The following is a 24,324-nucleotide window of genomic DNA, read 5'->3' on the forward strand; positions in this document are numbered from 1 at the left end:
TAATTCCAACAGAAGGAATGAAAATGCACCTAATGCACCTGTAAATCAGTTTTTCCCATGGAAACAATGTCGCATTAGAATGAGCGCAGTGATATACTAATACTGTGATTTGCCTTGCAGCCGGAACTACTGTCAGAGCTGCTGCTGTAGAAATTAATTAACACCTTCTGACCAATCAGAGTCGAGAAGTCGCGCTGGGGATTAATTTACAGCGAATATCATTTATAGAGCTTTATCTTCAGTCAATCAAAAGCTGAGCGGTTGCCCCAGCAACACCGTCTTTCCTCAGCCAATCACATGTCGATTATTCGCACTGCGTCATTAATAATCATGACGTTCCCCCTGGCGCGTCCTACGGTTTTTAAATCTCACCCCGCCAGGCATTCTATCCTGCACTCCAACACCACCACTTCCGGTCGCCCGGATCTTCTGCAGGAAATGACGTCAGTGCAGACAATAATATGGCCTCTAGAATGGCTGGAAAGGCTGCAGGCAAACATAATGTTGTAATTCCGTGAAAGTAACGTTGGTTTGTTGGCACGCAGGGTCGCGTACGGACGAGATGTCAGCACCGATCATGATTTTTTTACCTCCAGTCTTTCTGATCTCTAAAACAGTTTAATCAGCGGCCCTCCATGTCAGAAGGATCCCGGGCTCCGTGGTCGAAGCGGGGTTGTGTGGAGTCGCATCGCCGAGGTATTTAAACCTCTAACCAGTGAGGAATAATACTACCGCCGCTCGTGCTCTGTATAGCCGGGAGAAAATGACGTCATAGTCAATCATGTCGTAGTAACTAAAGCGGTTTAGCTCCGTAAGTGTAACACTGATTACAGCTGCTAATGCCTTTTACCTGCTGGGGTACAGTGCTACAGTCAACCACAGAGTCTCTCTCTTTCTGTCTCTCTCTCACTCTTTCTCTTTCTGTCTCTCTCTCACTCTCTCTGTCTCATTCTCTCTTTCTCTCTATCGTTCTCTCTCACTCTTTCTCTCTCTCTCTCACTCTCTCTGTCTTACTCTCTCTCTCTCACTCTCTGTCTCTCTATCGTTCTCTCTCCCTCTCCCTCTCTGTCTCTCTCACTCTCTCTGTCTCTCTGTCTCTCTCTCTCTCTCTCTGTGTGTCTGTCTCTGTTTCTCTCACTCTCTCTCTCACTCTCCCTCTCTGTCTCTCTCACTCTCTCTGTCTCTCTCTCTCTCTCTCTGTGTGTGTCTGTCTCTGTTTCTCTCTCTCTCTCTCTCTCTCTCTCAATTCATTAATCAATGATTGGCTCAGTGTTTGTGGTTTTCTTTAAGTCACCTCCATAGGTGATAGGTGTTGTATTGCTCTGTGCAGGTCTGTTCCTTAAAGAGTAATGGAGTGTGGAACTGTAAATCCTTCACCTGCGTTAAACACGCGATATAAACACCAGAGTCACTCCTGTCACATTAACACAGTGACCTCTTTGCGCTGGAGCTTTTTAGTTGTCATGCTGTCACCACACTTCATCACACTTTTGACATGCTTTACAAGGAATTGTAGACTTTATTACCGTCTTTCACTAAGGAACTGAGGAACCAAGTGATTTTACATGAGAGAAGAAAGAGAACAGGAGAGAGAGAGAGAGAGAGAATGGAGTAAATGTCACTTCATGGTTGTCTCTTTTATTCAGGTTTACTTTTCCCCTTTCATGAACAGAAGTGATGGGAGTTTCGTTTGTTTTGCTGTGAATTTGCTGTCGCATGTTTGAAACTTTTAAGTGTTGTGATAATTAGCTAACCTTTTATCCTGATTTACAGTATTATCACGATATTGTGTTAATAAATTACTACTTTATTATGTAAGGAATAAAACACTGCATAGTAACATTGTGCCATGACAAGACGCAGAGTTACTGCTACCACTGCAAAAATTTGTTTATAACCGCATGTCTTGAAGTGTTTTATTCCTCTTATACCACAAAAATTGTAATTTTTTTATTTGTTAAAGAATGGCATGCTGTAGATTTTATCCACTTCCAATCATATTTAATGTCGCGGAACGTCCACAAGACAAGTTCCTTATCACTGTTGGTTATCACAAGTTAGTTATCACTGTTATCACTTATGTTATAGCAGCTATAAACAGTAGTCCTCACTGGCCTCTGTTTTCCAAGTTAATATTAATACGAAAAATGCAGATTGTCATGTTACCAAGAAGCATCACAAAACTTACTGTTACAAAATGCTGATACTTGAGACTCCTTCCATTAATAATGTTCAGATAAACAGAAACCTTCACCACATCAATGATTAGACATTTTTCTTTCTAAAAGACGTTTTAATGTGTTGATTATTAGGCTTAGATTGTGTAGCTCGTCTGCCATACAAGTGAATTAGCTATTAATATAGAAACGATAATGTATTATAACAAATGAATTAATATAAAGCTATCAGTTGAATTATAGCCAACATTGCATCCACGTAAAAAATTGTATACAGCTGTCCTTATGTTGGTTCAAAACAGAAAGGTACAGGATTCGGATAGTAAGCATTTTAAAGGTGTCCCTGATAACAATATTATCCAATCTCGGTTTCCGACTCGAGTGTACTGATAACCTGTTAATGCACCATGGTTTTTTTTTTTCTTCAAATTATGTCATTATTTATAATCTACTAAAGTGTTGCAATATTTTTTTTAATCTGTGTGAAATGTGTGGGAGTGTTTATGTTGCCAGTGCAGTAAAATCCCTGTTTTTCACACATTAGAACAGGGGAAACACAAGCAAAGGAAATGTGAGCGTCCTCTCAGCACACTGACAGCGAAGCCGCCGACCGGCCAGGAGGCCTCCAAAAGGTACCCGCACAATGACAAAGAACTATTTTTTGTAATACTTGTCTGTCATTTGTTTAATTTTTTTTTTAGCTAATTGGTTTATCAATGGAGAAAAATAATATTAACCAAATAAGGCTATAAGAAATAATTATTTGTAGAAGATTGGGGTGGAATTGGATGATAGGCTTTATGTTTGCTATATTCTTTTAAGGCTCATATTTAATTTAAGGAGTAACATCTTATTAAATTGGTTTCAAACATTAAACATGAGATAATCATCTTTAGCCGAGATTATGGCGCTAGAGCTAGTTTATTAGCTAGCTACTGAATAGCCCTCAATAATGCAAAGTTTAGCTGTTCTCATTTCCAGGAACTCTTCATGGTTTTTGTTTTCTTGATGGATTCTAATAAGAAATTCGCTCTTCAATACAAGCATTTGGGAAGTGTGATGACAGAAATGTCATCACATTGTGTGTCTCTGAATGTCTGTATGTAAAAAAGGACAAACAATATTTTGGCAAATTTATTGTGAATGTTTCACATGCACTTACTGACTGGGGCATTTTGTCATATAGATGAATATTTGTTGACTTGTCATTTAGGTGAATCCCTCAGAAAAGAGGTTTTATTCCTACGGACACAAAGGGCCACTGTCCTCTGATTGGCTCGGACACCCCCCAGTGACATGCCCGTGGCCAATCAGAGGTGAGTGTGCAATGTGTGTATGTGTGTGTATATGTGTGTAAGGAAAGAGAAAGTGTGGAGCAGCAAAGTTGGCTCTCAGCATCACAACCCAAACTGCTGAGGTGTGAATGTTCTTGAAGTCCTTCCAGAAGCTTCTTTAGCATCTGTCAGGTTTTTTTGTGTTTGCAAAATCATATCAGCTCATGAAAAAAAATTAGAGTGACAGTTTATGATTTTTCTTTATAAGAAGAGTGATGTTTTATAACGCTATGGTAATACTGTAGTATTTTGTCCTTTAGCAGTTGCTGTGATGCAGGTTATCGTTTCTGTGATGTCATCGGCTTATTTTTATAATGCATTTAAATATAGAACATTAAATCCAACCGTTACCTGAAATCAACTTTCCTAATGTGACTTACACTGAGTTGCCATTTTATCAGGTACAATGGCCCTATAGGATACTTTATAGGTGCATACTTACTGATTGCAGCCCATTTATTGCTTGTACCCTTACCCTGTCCATCAGCGAAAAGAGAGTTCTTTATGAAGACATTCAGAGTTCTAGTAATTTGTGTTCTAAAAATGGGGTGTTATTTCTCTTTCCTTACAGGTGCTTAATGGCTGGGGACGTTGAGGTGTACCTGTCACAGGTGCATGATGGGAGCGTGTCCTCGGGCTTCCGAGCCTTGTATGAGGAACGCCTCCTGCTGGATGTGACACTCCTGATAGAAGAGCATCACTTCCAGGCCCACAAAGCTCTGCTGGCCACACAGAGTGACTACTTCCGGGTCATGTTCACGGCAGATATGCGGGAGCGTGACCAGGACAAGATCCATATGAAGGGGCTGACAGCGGCTGGCTTCGGCCACGTCCTTCGCTTCATGTATTATGGCTCGTTGGAACTCAGCATGCCCACAGTGCAGGAGATTCTGCAGGCGGCCATGTATGTGCAGCTCACCGAGGCTGTGGAGTTCTGCTGCTCTTTCCTGTTAGCCAAAATCTGCTTGGAGAACTGTGCTGAGGTCATGAGGTTGCTGGATGATTTCAGTGTGGCTGTAGAGGGAGTGCAGGAGCGGCTGGACGCCTTCCTGCTGGAGAACTTTGTGCCTCTGATGGCCAGGCCAGACTTTTTGTCCTACTTGAGCCTGGAGAAGCTAGTGGTGTGCCTGGGCAGTGAGAGGCTGAGTCGGTTCCCGGAGATTGAGCTGTATGAGGCTGTACAGGCTTGGCTCAGACATGACCGACGCCGCTGGAGACACACGGACGCTGTGGTGCAGAACCTGCGCTTCGGTCTCATGACACCAACACAAGTGTTTGAAAAGGTATTATTGATTTCTTTAAAGTGGGTGTAGATCATATGATGATCATGAAGTAATGATATTGACCTGAAAGGCTAGATTGTTTTCAGTTTGGATATGGCATATTTTTCTATTTGATCCACTGATATATTTTATGCTATAAATATTATAATAAATATAATAATAAATATAAATCTGCAACAATCATGCCAGTGATATTTTACATAAGGCTTTACATATTGGAGTAATATTGTGAATCATACAACACTTACAAATTATAATATCAGCATTGTATTGAAAACAAACGATTGCTTAATAATTGTAAAGTTTTTGGTTTCTATGGTTTTCTATAAATTACATTAGACAGTGCAGTCCTGAAAAAATGAAAAAGTCCTGTAGAAATACCATTTTTATTGTTGCCTGGTGTGTTTAATCTTCAGAGTTTGAGTTTTTTGCACTTTAAGAAACCTAAATGTGTGGGTAGTTTGCCCATACCTATCAGAAATGTATAGAAGGATCAATTCCTCAGTACCTACACCTAAATGAAAGGGACAGTCTTGAAGACAGCAGTGCACACTCTGTGGACTGAGAAGACAGATGTGTGGAGTTGGTTATCTAGGTTATGACTCATTAGTGATATTTTAAACGCCTTTGTTAATGGATTTGAATTGACATCATGACAGTGTCTACATGACTTGCTTTTATTCCTTAGGTGAAGACCTCCGAGTTCTATCGTTACTCCCGTCAGCTGAGGCAGGAAGTGGACCAGGCACTCAACTACTTTCACTCGGTGAATGAGCAGCCGCTAGCCGAGACAAAGTCCAACCGGATCCGATCTGTTCGGCCTCAGACAGCTGTGTTCAGAGGGATGATCGGTCACAGCATGGTGAACAGCAAGATCCTCCTGCTGCATCGGCCCAAGGTTTGGTGGGAGTTGGAAGGTCCACAAGTTCCACTTCGGCCTGATTGTTTGGCCATCGTCAACAATTTTGCTTTCCTGTTGGGAGGTGAGGAACTAGGGCCAGATGGAGAGTTTCATGCATCATCCAAGGTTTACCGCTACGATCCAAGGCAGAATTCCTGGCTGAGGATGGCAGACATGTCGGTCCCTAGGTCAGAATTTGCTGTTGGTGTGATCGGAAAGTTCATCTACGCTGTGGCAGGACGGACACGGGACGAGACATTTTACTCGACAGAGCGCTATGACATTGCAGAGGATAAGTGGGAGTTTGTGGATCCGTATCCAGTTAACAAATATGGCCACGAGGGCACGGTGTTGAATGGAAAACTCTATATCACCGGTGGTATCACATCATCCTCCACCTCCAAACAGGTGTGTGTGTTTGATCCCGAGCGCGAGGGAGCATCTGAACACCGTACGCGCCGCAATCCCATTCTTACCAACTGCTGGGAGAACAAATCTAAGATGAACTATGCACGCTGTTTCCACAAGATGATCTCCCACAACGGGAAACTTTATGTGTTCGGTGGGGTTTGTGTAATCCTGAGGGCATCTTTCGAATCCCAAGGCTGCCCTTCAACGGAAGTGTACAATCCAGAAACGGACGAATGGACCATCCTTGCTTCCATGCCCATTGGGCGAAGTGGGCATGGGGTGGCAGTGCTAGACAAACAGATCATGGTGCTGGGCGGATTGTGCTACAATGGCCATTACAGTGACTCTATACTCACCTTTGATCCTGAGGAGAACAAGTGGAAGGAGGATGAGTATCCCAGAATGCCTTGCAAACTGGATGGCTTGCAGGTGTGCAGCCTGCACTTCCCTGAGTATGTCCTGGAACACATGAAGCGCTGCAGCTGAGGGTCTCTGAGAAGGATGAGGGGGTGAAAAAAAACAAAAAACAAAACAAACGTTTACAAATGTGAAAGTAGTCTTCATATACTGATTACACTTTTAAATAGTAGGCCAGTGCTTATTCAAGAACAAAAAGCTCCATACTTTTTAGGTAGGGGGGGATGTCAGGGGGGATTGGTTAATACTGCTGGTTAAGCTGTTTAAGCTTTTTTTCCCCCCAAAATTAGCTTTCTCATTTAAAGAGGACTTAAATGGCAAACATTTCTGTGGACTTTATTTGTGCATAATACGATAATACGTCAGTCTGTTCTGTAATTGTAATGTCCTGTACAATAACAGCATAGTGCATTTCCACCACGTTGTTAATCGTGAAATTGCCCTATTCCCCTCTTGTTCTGTTTAATGGTGTTTGAGGAAGTTTTGTATGTGTACACACACTCCCACACACATATAGATACACGCATGTGCTTCTTCTACCACTTCCAACTCTGATGCAATCTGCTGCACTTATGAACAACCGGACAAAAATAGACATTGTAAATGTCATTTAACAAAAAATATTCTTTTGTTTTTGCTTTAATATTCATTTGTGTTGATGTCACGCACTATGAGATGTAGAAGGTTTTGGATTATGATTATAAAGATAGTGACACTAATCTGTGATGTGGATTAAATTTCGCACTGTAAAGGGTGTTTTTTAATGCTAGGCAATAACACTGGTCCTCCACTACTGATGAAAGGGGAGAATGAGAGGAGAGAAAAGGCGATATATTCATGTCCATCTCCTACTAACCTCTGCCGGATATATTAACACTATAACCCTGTTTAATTTATTAACTTGATGTAGACCTGTCTTGATCCCACTAAGATAAACCAGCTGCTATTTTCAGTTTTGTCACAGTTCTGTTTTGTTTCATGAGCAAAGGGCTAAAGCACATGCGTTTTCTTTTTTTTTTTTTTTCGGGAAGCGGGGTGGGAGGGGACATGCCAGGGTCATGCCTAGGTAAATAAAAAAATAGGTCTTCAGTCTAATATGTAAAGAAACATATTTAAAGGCCACCTCTGTTTATATAGTATTGTTTTGTACATTTGATTAATAATCACAGAGAGGTCACTTTGGATGAATTTCTCAGGTTAGAATGTGTAGCTGGACAAATTGAGCTGACAGTGCATTGATAACACTCAGTATTATTATCATTTTCGAGGTGCTGCACAAGGCAGTGTAGCACACTGAGAGGAAAACGCTATCAGCTTTCTTCTGCAAACATGATTTCACAGATGCCGGTGATTGGTTAGTTTTGCTCACTTAGCTCCTGGCCACAAATGGCCGTGGTATTGTCAGGATTCGAATGTGCGAATAGTGCAAGGCCATAGATGAGAATGTGCAAGGTCAAGCAGATGTGACTTCTGAGAATGTCTCAAGGTAATATTCATAAATGTTTACCATCTTTACTGTCAACATTAGCTAGCTGGCTAATATACTATATGGCCAAAAGGTTGCTAATACCTCACCACTCACACCCATATGTCCTTTTTGAACATCCCATTCCAGATCTAGTCCCCTCAGTCTGCCTGCCTGTCTGTCTGTCCATCTATCTATCTATCCACAAGAGCATTTGTAAGGGTCAGGCACTGATGTTGGGTGAGGAGACCACTCGAAACTTGGTAAACCATTTCTTGGACCTCACTTTGTGCATAGGGCCATTGACATGCCAGAACATATTTGGGCCTCTTTGTTTCAGCAAAGGGAAACTGTAATGATACAGCATACAAAGACATCCTATGCAATTGTGTACTTTCAACCTTGTTGCAACAGGTTGGGAAAGGCCCACATATAGGTGTGATGGGCATGTGTGCACAAACTTGTGGCCATATAGTGTAGGACCTAACCTGACAGGACTTCTGGGAGAATTTTTATGTCATGTTGGTAAATGTTTAGAATTAATATTATCTCTAGCTGGCTCACATAATCTAAAACCTATTTGAGTATAATCCTAAAACTACCTTTGAGCACCATGTGCCCACTCAAATACATTGGATAGGTGTCTTTGAGGGCTCAAAAGATACACACGTGTCTACAAACAGGTTCTTCACATACAGAGCTTTAGTATGTGCAAAGAATTTACAAACAGGTTGTCCACATACAGAGTTTTAGTCACTGAGGCACAGTTATTAATTATGAATGTTTAATTACTGTTTGACAAAATACATGAAAGAAGTCAAATTGTACCTATAGGAAGCTGCCAGATTAAATGGCTTAATGATATTTAGCCTTAAAAGCCTGAACACATCAGAAGAAAGGCAGATCAGTGAACCATCTATCATTATCTATATAAGGTATATTGGCTATTCCACAGTCTTACTTAACGCATTGTTTTTTTTGTCCAGCTACACATTATTCATGAGATTGTTCTACCCAGTCAGTTGACTTTCATGTAGTAACACTCAATTCTCATCTTCTCTATTACGCTTTCCATTAGGCATGCGCGGTTATACAATACAATACATTATGATTTTCGACACCTCAAAGGTAGAGCCTGTCTAGATAGGTAGCACCTTGGGCAGCGCTTGTGCTCCTAAGCTAAGCTCTGTCCAATTCAGAAGGCAGCTTTTTCTAAGGCTTCATATTTGCATTTCTTCTTGAAGAAGGCAATCCCATAATAGTAATGTTAATGTATAGTTCTATACGTTATAGACTTTTATAAACCTAAATTATTTATTTTAATATCAGTACATGCCTACCTCGTATCTTTTCCCCCTTGGATTCATTGGCTTTGTACTGATATTATGTATGGTACTGGTTTGAACTTCCTCAAATACTGACTCCCTCATGTCTCTGTCTTGTGGGTCATGTTTTCTTTTTCCACAACCAGCTGTCAGTGTCATGTACATATAGACACCAAACTAAAGCCTGAAAGGGTTTCTGCTGTGCAGCTTAAGGTAAAAAATGCACAGGTCTATCCAATTTAGATTTATCCTTGTCACATATATCCTTCTGCAAAATAATCTGAATAAACAAATCCAGTTTAATAAAACATAGCCCTGTATCTAAACTGTACTTGAGCATTAATCAGATTACTGATGTATTTACTGTGATCTGATGGTCTATTGCTACTTGGAGACTTTGTAAGTTCTTTCCTGAAATAAATGTTCCTATTGTTCAGTTTTTCAGTGGTCTTTTTTTAAAAATTAATTAATTTTTTTTAAAGTCACTAAGGTTTTATAAGCATACACCATCCAGTCAAGTCTAGCTCATGTCTGAATCCACTGCCATGAACTGGTATTCTTATTGACTGAAAGCAGTAGAGACTATAATGCATAACACACAGAACAGTGTACTTATTGAGTCAATATCAGGTGGTAGGTTTTCAAAAACATAAAACATTCAACATTATAGGATAGAAATGTAATGAAATATATGACATCACAGTATTCTTATCTATATTAGCTTATAGCTGTATTATAGCCTATAGTTTTTTGATTACTGAAGAAATAAAAGCAGCTGTATTCTAAACACCCTAACTGCCAGGGGGTGGTGAGTATCACCTGGATACCCTCTTATGCATGTATGCACACATGCCGAGACCTTCAACAAAGTCACGAAGACTGTATGACATATTAACCATAAATACCATTGTGATATCTCCATCATTTTTTGTCCATTTTCTTGACTCATACAATTGTCAGACCTCATGCACCATGGAGCTATCTGTGTAATAGCTTGTGACTATGGTCAAAGATACATGTCCTCCAAAGCTGTGATAGAATCCCATCATCTCCTTTAATTTCTTCACAGCTGTGATGAGTGTATTTTAGACTTTTACACCTTTTGGAACTCTAACATGAATTGGATTCCCTTGTTAGTTTGCTAGCCTTGTTATCCGTTAATTCCATGCTGTCAGCTATGAGCTGTTATGTTGCTCAGTATGGCACTTGAATCTTAGTTCCTTACATTTCTCCCAAGGTGCTCTGGGTTTTTCACATCGTTCACCATCTGGGGAACTGCAGTGCCAAACCACACTCTCCACCACTGAGCTTGCAAACATGCAGACAAGGACCAGAATTGGGTTTCCAAGCATTTGCCCTGTATTTCCACTGAATGTGGTCTCTCTGAGCACTTCGGCTCAGTCCCACAGCCCCTGCAGTCCCCGGACCTGGTTTTCTACCCACTCTTCCTCTCTAATGTCCTTCCATGCTTCCTCTCTCTCCACACAGGGGGGAACCTCCCATGCCCCCCAGGACTGGGCCAAAGCCCGGGCAAGTTTGCTGGTGCTGTGGGGAAGCCAGGCATTTCAAGCTTCCTGTTTCCACGAGGGAACACTGATCTGGATCCCTGATGCGCCACAGGCCTCCCCTGATCGAGAACAAACCTACTGTATACCAGTGAGTATACAAGGGAGTACACAGCACACCTTGGTGGACTCAGGTTGTAACCAGAACTCAGGCTACTGAAGCCTGATTCAATGTGGGGCATTGGGAAGCTCATGACTGGTGAAGGTGAGGCGTGTGCACTGGGACGTTCCCAAGTATCCGTTGGTGCCTGGAAACATGTAGCCTGGTCTGATGAATCTGGATTTCTGCTGAGGCAGACAGATGGTAGGGTCAGAATTTGGCACCAACAGCATGAATGCATGGACCATGGCTGGTGGAGGTAGTGTAATGGTGTGGGGAATGTTTTCTTGGTAAACTTTGGGCCTGTTAATACCAATCAATCATCGCTTGAATACCACAGCCTATTTGAGTATTATTACTGACCGTGTGCATCCCTTCATGGATTTACCTATCTTCTAATGGCTACTCCCAGCATGATAATGCACCATGTCACAAAGCATAAGTCTTCTCAAACTGGTTTCATGAACGTAACAATGAGTTCAATGTTCTTCACTGGCCTTCGAGTGGCTTCCGAGTCACTGGATCTGAATCCAAGAGAACACCTTTGGGATGTGGTAGAATGGGAGATTCACAGCATGAAAGTGCACCTGGAAAATCTGCAGCAATTGCAGAAATGTCAACATGGACCAGAATCTCAAAAGAATGTTTCTCTTGTGTAATCCATACCATGAAGAACTGAGGCTGTTTTGAGAGAAAAGGGAGGCCCTACCCACAATTAGTATAGTGTTCCTAAGAAAGTATTTGGTAAGTGTACATGCAAATATGCAAATTAAAAATTCATTCATTAGTGTAAATAATAATGTGTAGTGTAGTGTATTTTTTCATTAGTGTAAATATTAATGTGTAGTGTAGTGTATTTTTTCATTAGTGTAAATGTAAATGTGTAGTATAGTGTATTTTTCAAAAGGAACACACCAGTTGTACATAAAGTTTGTTTCTGGATAACATACCACAGAGGGCTTCAAAGACTGAAAGCACAAACAGCAAATAATCTCTTTAAATCACATTTAGCGATAAAGCTAATCCGCCAAACCATAGTGCTTTGTTTCCAGGTGCCTCGCCTAACAAACATTTTAACAAGTTTAGGGAGTGGGCTTTGTTTAAACTACAGGTATCGCTGGTATTTCTTTTGTTAATTTACCTTAGATCATTTAGTTTTACTATATACATTTTCTAGAACTATATTAGCATTATCTGATGACAAACAACATAACTTGCTAACGGTTGACAGTTAAATTACACAAACGCACTCTTCTGACTCTCATGCTCGAGCGCTGACCGTGGCGCCGTGGCTTAGTTGGTTAAAGCGCCTGTCTAGTAAACAGGAGATCCTGGGTTCGAATCCCAGCGGTGCCTTTTGTCTTTTAAAAAGCAGAACCAACAAACAAACAAACAAACAAACACGCCCATCATTAGTTTAAGAAACAGAGAATGAGTAAGACTGTGACCTATATCTTTGTTTCTACTACTCACTTACTACTGAGGTTACATTTTTACCTATTTATGAGTAAACACGTGAAGTTCATCAAGCCGAACCCGAAATGCCTCCCTATTCTACATAACCGGGCATTTTAAAAATACAGTGTGTTTTAATATGTTTCCACTTTGCAAAGTGTGGCTTATGATGGTTATGAAGGAAATATATATAATAACACCAGTCACATATATAACAGGAAGGAAGCTTAGCCAGGGATATATATTACACGTGATCGTACTAAGTGGGCGGAGCTTAAACCTCGAAGACTTTCCCTATCAGACAGCAAGCCATCGAGAAATGAAGGCAGCTTCTGTTTTGGACACACCCAGTTATGTCTTAGTGCTGTCTGTGACTTCTGCCTCTTAGAGCCATTCACTCCTAAGCGTTGAGACTGTCGCCATCTAGTGGCTGTACTGCGTATTGCAGTTATAATCTGCTATAGTGGTGTCCAGAAAATCCGAGACGTGCATCTCTGCAGCCCGGTACCAGCTCCAAATATGTCAGGCTAGCTTCAAATGCGCTAGCATGTTAAAATGTTAACATAGCACGTCTCGGTAAAGGATAATTTTATGGGATATCTTCCCTAACCCTAACCGTAATCCATAGGTAGCCTAGTATGTGCTAGCCCCGCCCATCTGGTGTTAGCCCCGCCCACTTGGAGCTTGCTTTGGTGGAAAAATCCAACAACTGTTCTCTGTGGGCGTTTCTAAAGAGGCCACGCTCAAATAAAGGTGTGTTTTCCTCTTCGACCTTCCCAGTTTCGGAGCCTCTTCACTTTTCTCTATTACAGTTGCAGTGTCAAATATCCACGGTAAGTAGAATGCAAACGCATCAGATAGACTGTTTTAACTAAAGAGCACCCAACTAATGCATAATTCATTGTAGTTTTGCGTAAATCCGTGCATGAAAGCGAGCAAGAAGCGCGTACGTTTTCGAGTTTGACATAAACAATGATACCGAAGGGTAGTTATCTAGCTTTTAGGGTTGGCTGAATAAGTAGTTTGCTGCATTAGTAACGTAAATCTGATCGGGTCCGGGCGCAGTAAAGGTTATAAAGGCTGGATTATACTTGCTATTAACCACGCGTACGCGTACACAAGATGGCTGCCGCGCGTATCCTGTGCGCCTGTGGAGCGTCGCTAGTGCACGTCCTCAGAAACGAGTTAATTCGAACTTAATTCATCACGTTTTAGTACAACGTTTACGGATCAAAAAGAAGAGTATTATTACTCGATCTATTAGATGACAAAGTCTTGAGGTAGATTTTGCAAAACGGGATTCCACTCAGCTAAAGGGCTGCAGAGCTGTAAATATGAGAGGCTAGCTCCAAATGGCCAGGTATGTTATCGTGTGTTAGCGCATTGCGGCTGCAGCTGCTGCGGATTTTTTGGGCTATCTTCTCTAACCCATTCCGTGTGTAGCCCGATTGGAGGTGGCTCCAGGCCGCAGAGATACATACTTGGGTGGAAAATCCAACAAATCCGCGTTAGACTTGTCTTCTAAGTGGTAATTTGCAGGTTGAAATGGCGCCATTTTTCACCTCGGCACATTCGACCTGCGAGGTGTAACAAAAACACGGCCGCCTCCATGTTCGTCTTTTGTTAGCAACAAGCTAGCCAGCTAACTGTTATGTACATTTTCCTCCTCAGACAGCGTAGTATATAGTCAGGGTTATTGATTTAACAAGCGAATATGTATGTTAGTTGCTCTAAAGCAAATACTTGGGTATACAGCATAACAAATTTAAGGGTATTGGGTGCTGCATTGTTTATTTGTGAGGCTGTGAGCAGCCATGTTGGTTTGACGTCACTCTGTAAACAGAGAAGGAACAAACTACTCCAAGCTGACGAGTAGGAGTTTCAAGTTGAAGGGGCGTTTGGCTTTAACTGCTTTGAGGTTGGGAATGACAAATTGCAACCTCAAGTCTCTGTGGGTGTTTCTAAAGGGGCCATGTTCAGATAAATGAGTGTTTTCCTCTTCGACCTCCCCAGTTTCTGACCCTGTTCCTTTTTCACTTCCACCATTTCAGTGCCAAACAATCACGGTAAGTGAAATGCAGCAAAATCCAAATGGATCACACAGACTGTCTTAACTAAAGAGCATACAGATAATTCATATGCTTCATTGAAAGCGAGCAAGAAGCATGTACGTGCAGATTTGGAGTTTGGGTTCAGCTGTGGTCAACTTGTACGCTTACTGATTAAACAGCAGAGTAGCAAAGTTCACCTGGCATACAGGCCCCATAAAACCTAGTTTGACCTATTTGAACACAGAAAAAAAATAGTGTCTTTAAATCTCAATTCATAACAGAATTTGGTGAATTTATTACCTTTAATGATATAAGATCCCAGCATATTATGGAATGCTTTTAAGGGATTTATAAGGAGTAATACTATCCGATTTTGTTCAATCCTATGCAAGACTAGATCTTTCGGATGACAAAATCTTGAAGCAGACTTGACTCAGCAAAATTTCTCAGAACCGGTTGCCCCACAGTGGGATGCAATAAAAAAGAAGAGTAATATTATAAAACAATGCGCATAATTTCAAATCCACAGGATGAGACATCTATATTATTTTCATGGTGCCAGGCCTAGTCATCGTCTTGCTAAGAGAATCAGGGCTAGTGAACATTTTGCAGACATTTCCGCTATTTAAACTGCAGATGGTTAAGATACTCCTGATCCCAAATAAATAATTGCTTCTAAAAAATTTCTGGACATGCCATAGATTTCTATAATGGACTCAATCTCGTTAATCCAGTCTCACTAGAAGAGCAGAAAGAAACATCCTTTTACATCCTAAAGGGTAAATTGTCTGGCATGGATGGAGTTCTTCCCAAATATTCTGTAAACGTCTTGGAACAGCTGTGTCCTTTTCTTTTTGATATGATTGATTTTTTTTTAAATTAAATTGGGCAGTTTCTTATGGTATGTCAATAATTTTTGCCATAATTTTTCTACTTTTGAGGAAGGAAAAGGACCCAGGAAGCTGTGCCAATTATCACCATCTTAGTCTTAAAATCTAAATATTTATGCCAAGCTCCTGGCTCCATATCTACAGGACCACTTACCCTTTCTAGTCAATTGTGATCCAAAAGGGTATTTATTAAATTAAGATTAGCAGCAGATAATGTTAGGAGACTTGCATATAATTAAGGCCTCAGTGGACAATAAAACATCAATGGTCATGCTTTCTCTAGACACTATCAAAGCCTTTGACAGACTGGAGTGGTCTTTCTTGTGGTCCATCTTGGATGCAGTGGGTTTTGGAGTAGGTGTAATTCATATGATTGAGGTCTTCTATGCCATTTTCTCTGCAATCATCTCAACTGGTCAAACTTGCTTCTATCTTTTTCCAATTTCTGGATCCACTTATTAAGAATGTCCACTTGGTACTGGATTGTTTACTGTGTCTCTTGAACCTTTTGCACTGATGATACACCAATCTACAAAGTTCTCATCAATTTCTATTCATAACACTCATCTAGCCTTATGTACAGATGTTTGATATATAATTTTATTTTTTATTTTTAGAAAATCCATCACAATTTACTCAGCTTCTTTTTTCCATTTGTGAAGAATTTGGAATTTTATCTGGATTCAAAATTAGCTGGTCAAAATCTGCTTGCTTCCTCCCATATCCCTGTTGTAAAATCAAAATTGAAAATTTCTCCTCAATAAACCACATTGTAAAACATAATTATCTGGAAGTTTTCAGTAATGCTTAGGTAGATTTGGACAGGTGGATTAGTTTACCCATGTCTCTGCAGGCCCATATCTCAATTATCAAAATGAATATGCTGCCCAGAGTAAATTTTATGTCTATACTTCCTCTTTCCCCTCCAATCAACTTCACTCTGCTGTTTCTAAAGTTATTTGGAATAAGAAACACCCACTTCTAAAATGTGTCTAAATCTACTCTGCCGAGGGGGAAAAATATTGTGGCCTAGCAGGACCTAATTTTAAATTTTATTTTTGGTCATTTGTTTTTGGGCTGTTAGTCAATTGGTTTGATCCTTACATTCCTGTATCCTGTAATACATTAGGATAATATGGTGCATTTCTAGAAACATAAAGATGTTTGTTTTATTCCTGTATCTGACAAGCAATGTAAATTACATTATGATCATACTTACTAGCTTTCGTGCATGGAAATTAGAAGTGCACTGTAATATTTTCTCTAGTTGGTACAGTCATTCTTCTATTTCACAACAAGGGACTTGTAATTAGAGAGGTTATGTTTGTTCAGTGAGATCAAGAATGTATTCGGCTTGCCAGGTTCCTCCTTGTTCTTTTACTTGCAGCTTAGGTCAGAGCTGAAAGCACATGGTGTTCTATGGCAAAGTCCTGTGCCCACTCACCCAAGCAGAAATTATAATTATTTTTTTAAACTTCGCAGAAACAATTTAAGGGTATAGTGTATTAAGTTCTGGTGGAGGCAGCGTATATTATACTTCCATTGCTTCCACAGCTTATATTATATTTCCAGTGCTAGCTTTGGAGACGTGATTGTCAAACTCCACCAATGAATATCATGTGTAATGATGACAATGTCAGTGATTGTGCAACAGTCAAATAGAAGCTATGGCTTTATAACTGGTTGTTACTAATCACACCCGTGGAGGGTGTAGCATTCAGAAGGCATAGGGTGCAGTCACGATCACATGGGTATGGAACGTAGCGTCATATCCCACAACCAAGTGTCAGGCATATCACAATAAGGCGCCAGTACAAAAACCTCACTCTGCTTACCATATATATGCAAAAATGACCAACAGTAGGGTATACAAGTGTGAATTTAATGTCGCTAACCTGATTAGCAATAATGAAATGTAAGTGTTCCATTTAACAGGCAAATTCTGTTCTTGATCTTTGCATGCTTTTTAAATGTAGTTTACATACTGCATTTGAGATCATTAGCTATGCCATGTGTTTACTGCTTTGATTTTGGACATTTTGTTAATATACCATAAACACTATGCATATTTATTTGAATTCAACAATTTCAGCCAAAATTTACGAATCCATCCATCTGAACACCTGACCAATTGCACCCATATGTACTTGTTGAACATACCATTCCAGCTATAGCCCTCCCGTTGTTATAATAACCTCCACTCTTCTGGGAAGGCTTTACACTAGATTTTGGAGCGTGGCTGTGAGGATTTGCACCCATGCAGCCACGAGAACATTAGTGAGGTCATGCGCTGATGTCGGACCAAGAGGCCCGTCATGCAGCTCGCATTCCATCTCTGTGGACCTTGCTTTGTGCACAGGGCATTGGTGTGCTGGAACTGGTTTGGGTCCCTTAGTTCTAGTGAAGGGAAATCTTGATACTGCAAAATACAAAGACATTATATACAATTCTGTGCTTCCAACTTTGTGGAAACAGTTTGAGAAGGGCTAGCATATGGTTGTGATGGTCAGGTGTCCACAAATTTTGGCCATATAGTGTATATTGTTATTACTGTGGAGGTTGGGTGTGCATGGAGTAAAAGACTTTCCACTACACACACTTCTCAGTCATGAAGGGAAGTCAACAGTGGCTCAGATTTTCATATTCTCTAATCATTGCATGTCAATGAAATGTATTTACTTTGTGTAAATGCTACAGCGCAACAGGTATTTTTTTTTTTTACTTACTATATAAAAACATATTTCAATTTTTAGATGGCAAATGAAGCCAGGCCATGCCCGTGTGACATTGGGGACAGGATGGAATATGGCAGCCTTGGCGAGGAGGTTCAGATTGAGCATGTTAAAGCTTACGTGGTGAAACCTAAAGCACCAACAGACAAAGCAGTCATTGTAATTCAGGACATTTTTGGATGGCAACTACCCAATACAAGATACATGGCTGACATGCTCGCTTCAAATGGATATGTGTAATATGTTTATTTCTTTATGCCAAATTAATATTCATATTGTAACCAAGTATGTGGCAAAATGAGCAATTTTGAAACACGCATCAGAATAAGTGCACAAATATAAACAAATTCTTTATTTATTTAATTTAGCCATAAATGGTATCTTATGCAACTACAGAATGAACTGTATGAGCTTACCTGGGTTTCCCCCCTTCCCTCCTGATTACAGTGCTGTTTGCCCAGACTTCTTTCTTGGAAAGGAGCCATGGAGTCCTTCAAGTGATTGGTCAACATTTCAGGAGTGGCTTGAAGACAAAAAACCTACCAACATCAACAAGTTAAACATTAATCAAAATGTTCAATCTTTGGCATGCCCTACAGTTATACACTGTATGGCCAAAAGTATGTGGATACCTAATCCATCATACCCTCATCCATATGTGCTTGTTGAACATACCATTCCAGATTTAGTCTTTACTTTCCACTAGCTTTTTTAAAGTGGCAATGGGAATTTGCCCATTTAGCCACAAGAACATTAGTGAGATCAGGCATGGTACACAGTTTCCTTTCCAGTTCATCCCAAAGGTGTTTGAAGCTCTGTGCAGGACACTCGAGTACTTCTACACCAACATTGGCAAACCACCTTTATGGACCATGGGGCATTGTCATGCTGGAACAGGTTTGGGCCCCTTGGTTCCAGTGAAGGGAAATCTTGGTGCTACAGCATAGAGAGACATTCTAGACAATTCTGTGCTTCCAAATTTGTGGGAACAGTTTGGGGAAGGACAACATATGGCTGGGATGGTCAAGTAACCACATACCTTTGGTATTTACACATTTGATTGATGTCATTAATACAGTTGAGACAGGATTCAGGGTCAAGGCTTTGCTCAAAGAACCAACAGTGACAACCTGGTGGTGGGAATTAAATTCGCACCCTTTCAATCAATAGTCTAAATCCTTAACCATTGAGCCACCTTTTTGTAATGAACTCATTAATTATGCATTTTTTATTTACTTAGGGAGGTGGATGTGGTTTTGAAATATCTCAAGGAACAACGTGGAGCTAAAAGGATTGGAGTGGTAGGGTTCTGTTGGGGCGGAGTGGCCACACACTACATAGCCCTCCAATATCCTGAAGTCAAGGCTGGGGTTTCAGTTTATGGTAACTCACCTGTAGTCCTTTTTGGATGTAAAGTTATACATTTGGTAAAGGATGTACACAGTTTCCCCAGTACAACAATTGACCAAGACATGTTTGGTGTCTGACCTTTTTCTTTTTTTTTTTTTTTTTTTTTTTTTGCACAGGGGCTACAAGGCTAATATAACTGTAATAGTGTTTGAATCTTAAAAACCTCTTTAAACCTACCGAAGGGTCTATTTTGAGTACCAGTCTTCTGGATTTTCTAGATGAGTAAATACTTTTGAATGTACAGTGACTGGTTTTGGTTTAAAACACAGATCAGGATTACAGTCACACTGACAGGAGAAAGTTTTAAAGAGAAATGGAGCACCGAATTTTACAGTTTGACTTGGAAACCAAATGGACAGGGATATATAAACGGACATAAGATATGCATGCAATGAGTGCATGAACAATGCCACACACACAGCAGTTGTGTGCACACTTTTGCATGGCAAAAGTGAGGTATATTTGCACATTTAATGAATGCCTGTCACACTGATGTCATAGGGGAAACATTGCTAGTACAGTTACAGTAGTGTTTAATAAGAGAACAAGTTAAATGAATTCAGTCACCAAAATAAAACGCAGAACACTTGCATTCAGTGGTTTCTGCCTGTGCCACAAAGTGAAAGGGGTGGTTCCAGAACAAAGCCCCACCCACAACCATAGAAATGTCCACCACTGCCAACAAAGAGAAGTAATGTGGCAGTAGAGTGGACAATTGCAAACCATGCTTGAGTACAGTATGTAAGGACTTACATTACCTTGAGTAACTTACCTTAGTATGTGCTTATCACACTTACCCAAGTAATATCATCTTTGCAGGGATCATTAAAGAGAGAGAGGATAGTTATGAACTCAAATGTCCGACTCTGTTCATCTTTGGTGAAAACGACACAGTGATACCACTTGACCAGGTAAGACATACAGCTACAGGTTGCAGTCAACAGGAATTATAAATTGGTAATTATAATGTATGTTAATTATATTTTACTTTTTTTTTTTTTTTTTTCTTTTCTTAAACCAAGGTGACAACACTTGAGGCAAAACTGAAGGACAAGTGCACTGTTGACTTCGAAGTGAAGGTTTTCCCCAACCAAACTCACGGATTTGTGCATCGTAAACGGGAAGACGTCAATCCGACAGACAGACCTTTCATTCAGGAGGCTCGGGAGGACATGATTAACTGGTTAAATAAGTACATGTAAAATTAGAGCAAATTATCTGGTTTAAAGTAAAAGTTTCCTTACCCACTCTTACCCACTCTGACACTCTTGTTGATGACCCAGGACGTGTTTGTGTCCAAAGTGCACACTGCATTCGTGAAGCTACTATAGTATAATACATGACTAAATCATCACACACTCTCCTTAAAAGACATTTGGTTCAGTAACAACAGTTGCACATAAAGGTTTCATAAAATACCCTAGCAAGTTTATTGCCCTTAGAAGTAAGCAGATAAAAGATCAAGAGTTGACTTAAATTGTGGCATTTGCTTTTGGAATCTGTTGCTGTTAACTTTCAATATGAAGTCCAAAGAGCTGTCGCTGCCAGTGAAGCAATCCATAATTAAATTGAAAAATGAAAACAAATCAGTCAGAGAGATAGCAAGAATATTAGGTGTGGCCAAATCAACTATTTGGTCCATTCTTAAAAAGGCAGAACACACTGGTGACCTCATGAACAACCACAGGTCCGGAAGACCACGGAAAACAACTGAGGGGGAAGACAGACGAATTCTTTCCCTGGTGAAGAAAAACCCCTTTACAACAGTTGGCCAGATCAAGAACACCCTCCAGGAGGTAGGCGTATCTGTGTCAGAGTCAACAATTAAGAGAAGACTTCACCAGAGTAAATACAGTTGGTCTGCCGTAAGCCTCAGAGAGAGGAAGACTAAAGGTAGACATAAAAATGCCAAAAAACAAATGAAAAAACGTGCAAGTTCTGAAACAACATCAGATGGACAGATGGAACAAGAATCTGTTTTACCAGAATCAGGGGAAGAGACAAGTAAAGAGAAGGGAAAGAAGTGCTCATGATCTGAATGATAGTACGTCATCTTGTGAAGCCTGGTGGAGGTAGTGTTAGGGTATGGGCATGTATGCCTGCAAGTGGAACTGGTTCCCTTTTATTCATTGATGTTTCACAGTGCAGATTGATGATTGAGATTACCATACTGAAGATTATTCTCCAATAATGGCACATCCCAAAGGGTTCTTATTCCTCTTATGCCACAGCGATTTGCCAAAGATTACAATGAAAAAAATTTATTAATGAACAACACATTGTGCTTTTTAATCGTTTATAGTTGCATATAATGCTGCGGAATGTCAGCGAGTTATTTGCTGTCATCACTTACAAAAAACAGTCTTCCCTCTCTAGCCTCTTTTTCCCCCTCTCTTGATGTTAAGACAAAAAATGCAGCTTATCATATTTTTGAGAAACTAGAGTGTTCCTGTGGTAAACACTTTCCCATAGAAAATTAATTGTTACAAACCGACACTAGAGATTCCTTCCTTAAATGTTAAGTAAATGTCCCCATACAGAAAGCTTCACCATGTAAATGATTATATGTTTTTCTTTTGTTAAATAACATGTTTTTAAAATTTATTATTAGCTTTAGATCTCTGAGGTCCCTTTGTCCATTTTTACATACCACAATATGAAATCTAAAGAAACAAAATTCAGACCGTGCATGCTTATAGAATCTGGCCAAGAATGGTCAATGTCACTGTTTTCAACTGCTGATACAACTGAGGCTGTATGTGATTATGTGCCTGCTTCAGATATGCAGGTTGCTTTGCTTGCATCTGTGAAGGAAGAGATAGGTTGTGATAAAAATGGAGCATATTCCTCCCACTGTTATAATGATTCCTGTGTGGTTGTCCCTGTTCTTTTCATTTTAAAGGGGGTGAGATGAGCAGGAGGAGCTGAGGGAGGGGAGAGGGGTCACTCGGTACAGCTCACTGAGATAGACAGAGAGAAGCTTTACTAACTGACATCTCTGTGAGACTGGGGTAACATATGCAGTTGTATGTTATGGAGATGTGTTGATCATATTTTACTTTTAGAAATAGTGTAATGCATTAATTTAGAGTGATAATCCTTTATACTATGCATTCTCCCCAGACACAGATATACACTATATGGCCAAAAGTATGTGGTCACCTGACCATCAACACCAATATTTGGGCCTTCCTCAAACAGTTGCTACAAAGTTGGAAGCACAAAATTGTGTTCGATGTCTTTGTAAGCGGTTGTATTACAATTTGCCTTCACTGGAACATGAGTGAGATCCATGAAAACATGGTTTAGCAAGGTTGGAGTGGAAGAACACTGGTGCCCTGCACAAATCCCTGAACTTGACTCCACTGAACACCTTTGGAATGAACTGGAATGCCAACATACCCCAGGCCATGGTCCAAATACTAGTGCAAAACCTTCCCAGAAGAGTAGAGGTTATTGTATCAGCAATAGGGGAACTAAATCTGCAAAGTGATGTTCAGAAAGCACATAAGGGTATGATGGTCAGGTGTCCACAATCTTTTGGCCATACAGTGTATTACTATACTATACTTAGATTAGTTATATTGTAATGTTTCATAGGTATGGTAGATACGTGACAATGTTCTACTGTGTGATTGCATTAACCAACCTAGTAGGTACAAAGACTGAAAATTATTTTCTTAGAGAATGTGGCTATCCTGATACATAATAGCATCATTTTCCTTTCTATCTTAAAGTTAAGGGTTAGTTAAGTTAGTGCTATGGGTGCTTTATAAGGTACTTTCATTATTTTACTCTATAATACTATTCCTGGATTCCAGATGGCAGAAATGTGTTGATGGGAGAATTGTCAATCAGAAACTCAAATCATGTCAATGAGAAATCTGTTAAAATGAAATAGCAATGCTTTTGTTGACTTAACTAATAATTGGATAATTTGATAATTGACTTCATTATTATTTTTTTTTTTAATAAATCATACAATGGTTTTATTACCATGATGTGGTTTACTGTGTATAAGTACAGGTAATGGTGACAATGGTATTAGATTTTACTGTAAGACATTTAGCATTTCTGAACCTGTATTCTAAGTGTGCATGTATTGTAATAATCAGTTTGCACTGGCAAAATTAGGCCTTAAAAAGATAACTAGGCATTAAATGAACTATATCCTGAAATTTTTTTCATAGGTCTTTTGCTAGATAATGTTACATGCTTGAGCTAGTATCACAGTGCTAAAACATTGTAACACCTGGACATCAGTGTGGAACCAAGTGAAGGAAATGTCATATGTCCTCCTTGTCTTTTCTCTTTATCTAGAACAAATTAACAAGTAATACAACTTCTCATTAATGGAGATGCTTTCACCAAGAAGTCTTGCTCTTTTCATTACTAATTTCTATGCTAAAAATACCCTTAAAATATACATCAGACAGGAAGGAAGCTTTTGAAGAAAAACTATTAGACATTTGATGTTGCTCTGACCTTGACTGTTTGAATCGATTCCAAACCACTTCATCTGCTGGTTACAGTGATAATTCCATATAAATCCTACAAACATTCAACCACTTGAGATATCGCACTAACGAGAATCTCAGCCGGATGGACAGAAACAAAATCTTCCATAAATCTGGTCTACTGTGCAACTGTAGTCTCAAATTTAAAATGGTAAATTTACACATTTAGAATATATATTCACAAACTGAGCTGCACATTGTGTTAGGAGGAGGGACAGTTTAAGAGTACTTAACTTTAGTGCCTGTCACACTTTGCATTAAACTTCACAAGTGACAACAAAGAAACATTAA

General features: G+C 39.9%; 2 protein-coding genes and 1 non-coding gene across 8 annotated transcripts; all 3 read left to right on the forward strand.

Moving 5' to 3' along the window:
• Nucleotides 1-225: 225 nt before the first annotated feature.
• Nucleotides 226-9,757, forward strand: klhl15 (kelch-like family member 15). Of its 4 annotated transcripts, none has more exons than XM_034298205.2 (5): nt 646-696; nt 2,722-2,809; nt 3,391-3,493; nt 4,083-4,794; nt 5,483-9,757. In XM_034298205.2, exons 3-5 carry the CDS (start codon nt 3,474-3,476, stop codon nt 6,590-6,592), a joined length of 1,842 nt encoding a protein of 613 aa, XP_034154096.1. In that variant the 5' UTR covers nt 646-696; nt 2,722-2,809; nt 3,391-3,473; the 3' UTR covers nt 6,593-9,757. The 4 variants fall into 4 exon arrangements, with proteins under 4 accessions (XP_026793963.1, XP_034154096.1, XP_026793964.1 ...); XM_026938163.3 differs by having other exon boundaries at nt 676-811; XM_026938162.3 differs by lacking the exon at nt 3,391-3,493 and having other exon boundaries at nt 226-696.
• A 2,503-nt stretch (nt 9,758-12,260) lies between these two features.
• Nucleotides 12,261-12,334, forward strand: trnat-agu (transfer RNA threonine (anticodon AGU)). Its single transcript has one exon. It is a non-coding gene; the product is annotated as a tRNA-Thr (tRNA).
• Nucleotides 12,335-13,110: 776 nt separating this feature from the next.
• On the forward strand, nt 13,111-23,522 carry cmbl (carboxymethylenebutenolidase homolog (Pseudomonas)). 3 transcript variants are annotated; one of them, XM_026937944.3, is made up of 7 exons: nt 13,167-13,266; nt 14,485-14,499; nt 18,128-18,342; nt 18,554-18,661; nt 19,347-19,489; nt 20,336-20,427; nt 20,539-23,522. In XM_026937944.3, exons 3-7 carry the CDS (start codon nt 18,128-18,130, stop codon nt 20,716-20,718), a joined length of 738 nt encoding a protein of 245 aa, XP_026793745.1. In that variant the 5' UTR covers nt 13,167-13,266; nt 14,485-14,499; the 3' UTR covers nt 20,719-23,522. The 3 variants fall into 3 exon arrangements, with proteins under 3 accessions (XP_026793744.1, XP_053083875.1, XP_026793745.1); XM_026937943.3 differs by lacking the exon at nt 14,485-14,499 and having other exon boundaries at nt 13,111-13,266; nt 20,539-22,381; XM_053227900.1 differs by lacking the exons at nt 14,485-14,499; nt 18,554-18,661 and having other exon boundaries at nt 13,111-13,266.
• The last annotated feature ends 802 nt before the right edge of the window (nt 23,523-24,324 follow it).

Source organism: Pangasianodon hypophthalmus, chromosome 22 (assembly GCF_027358585.1).
Source record: "Pangasianodon hypophthalmus isolate fPanHyp1 chromosome 22, fPanHyp1.pri, whole genome shotgun sequence".
Taxonomy (NCBI): Eukaryota; Metazoa; Chordata; class Actinopteri; order Siluriformes; family Pangasiidae; genus Pangasianodon; species Pangasianodon hypophthalmus.

Coding starts and splice junctions, on each gene's coding strand:
- klhl15 (XM_026938162.3), top strand. CDS start 636: ATGTCAGAAGGATCCCGGGCTCCGTGGTCGAAGCGGGGTTGTGTGGAG. Junction 697..2,721: donor TGTGGAGTCGCATCGCCGAG/GTATTTAAACCT, acceptor TTCACACATTAG/AACAGGGGAAACACAAGCAA. Junction 2,810..4,082: donor GGCCAGGAGGCCTCCAAAAG/GTACCCGCACAA, acceptor CTTTCCTTACAG/GTGCTTAATGGCTGGGGACG.
- cmbl (XM_026937943.3), top strand. CDS start 18,128: ATGGCAAATGAAGCCAGGCCATGCCCGTGTGACATTGGGGACAGGATG. Junction 18,662..19,346: donor AAACCTACCAACATCAACAA/GTTAAACATTAA, acceptor TTATTTACTTAG/GGAGGTGGATGTGGTTTTGA. Junction 20,428..20,538: donor CAGTGATACCACTTGACCAG/GTAAGACATACA, acceptor TCTTAAACCAAG/GTGACAACACTTGAGGCAAA.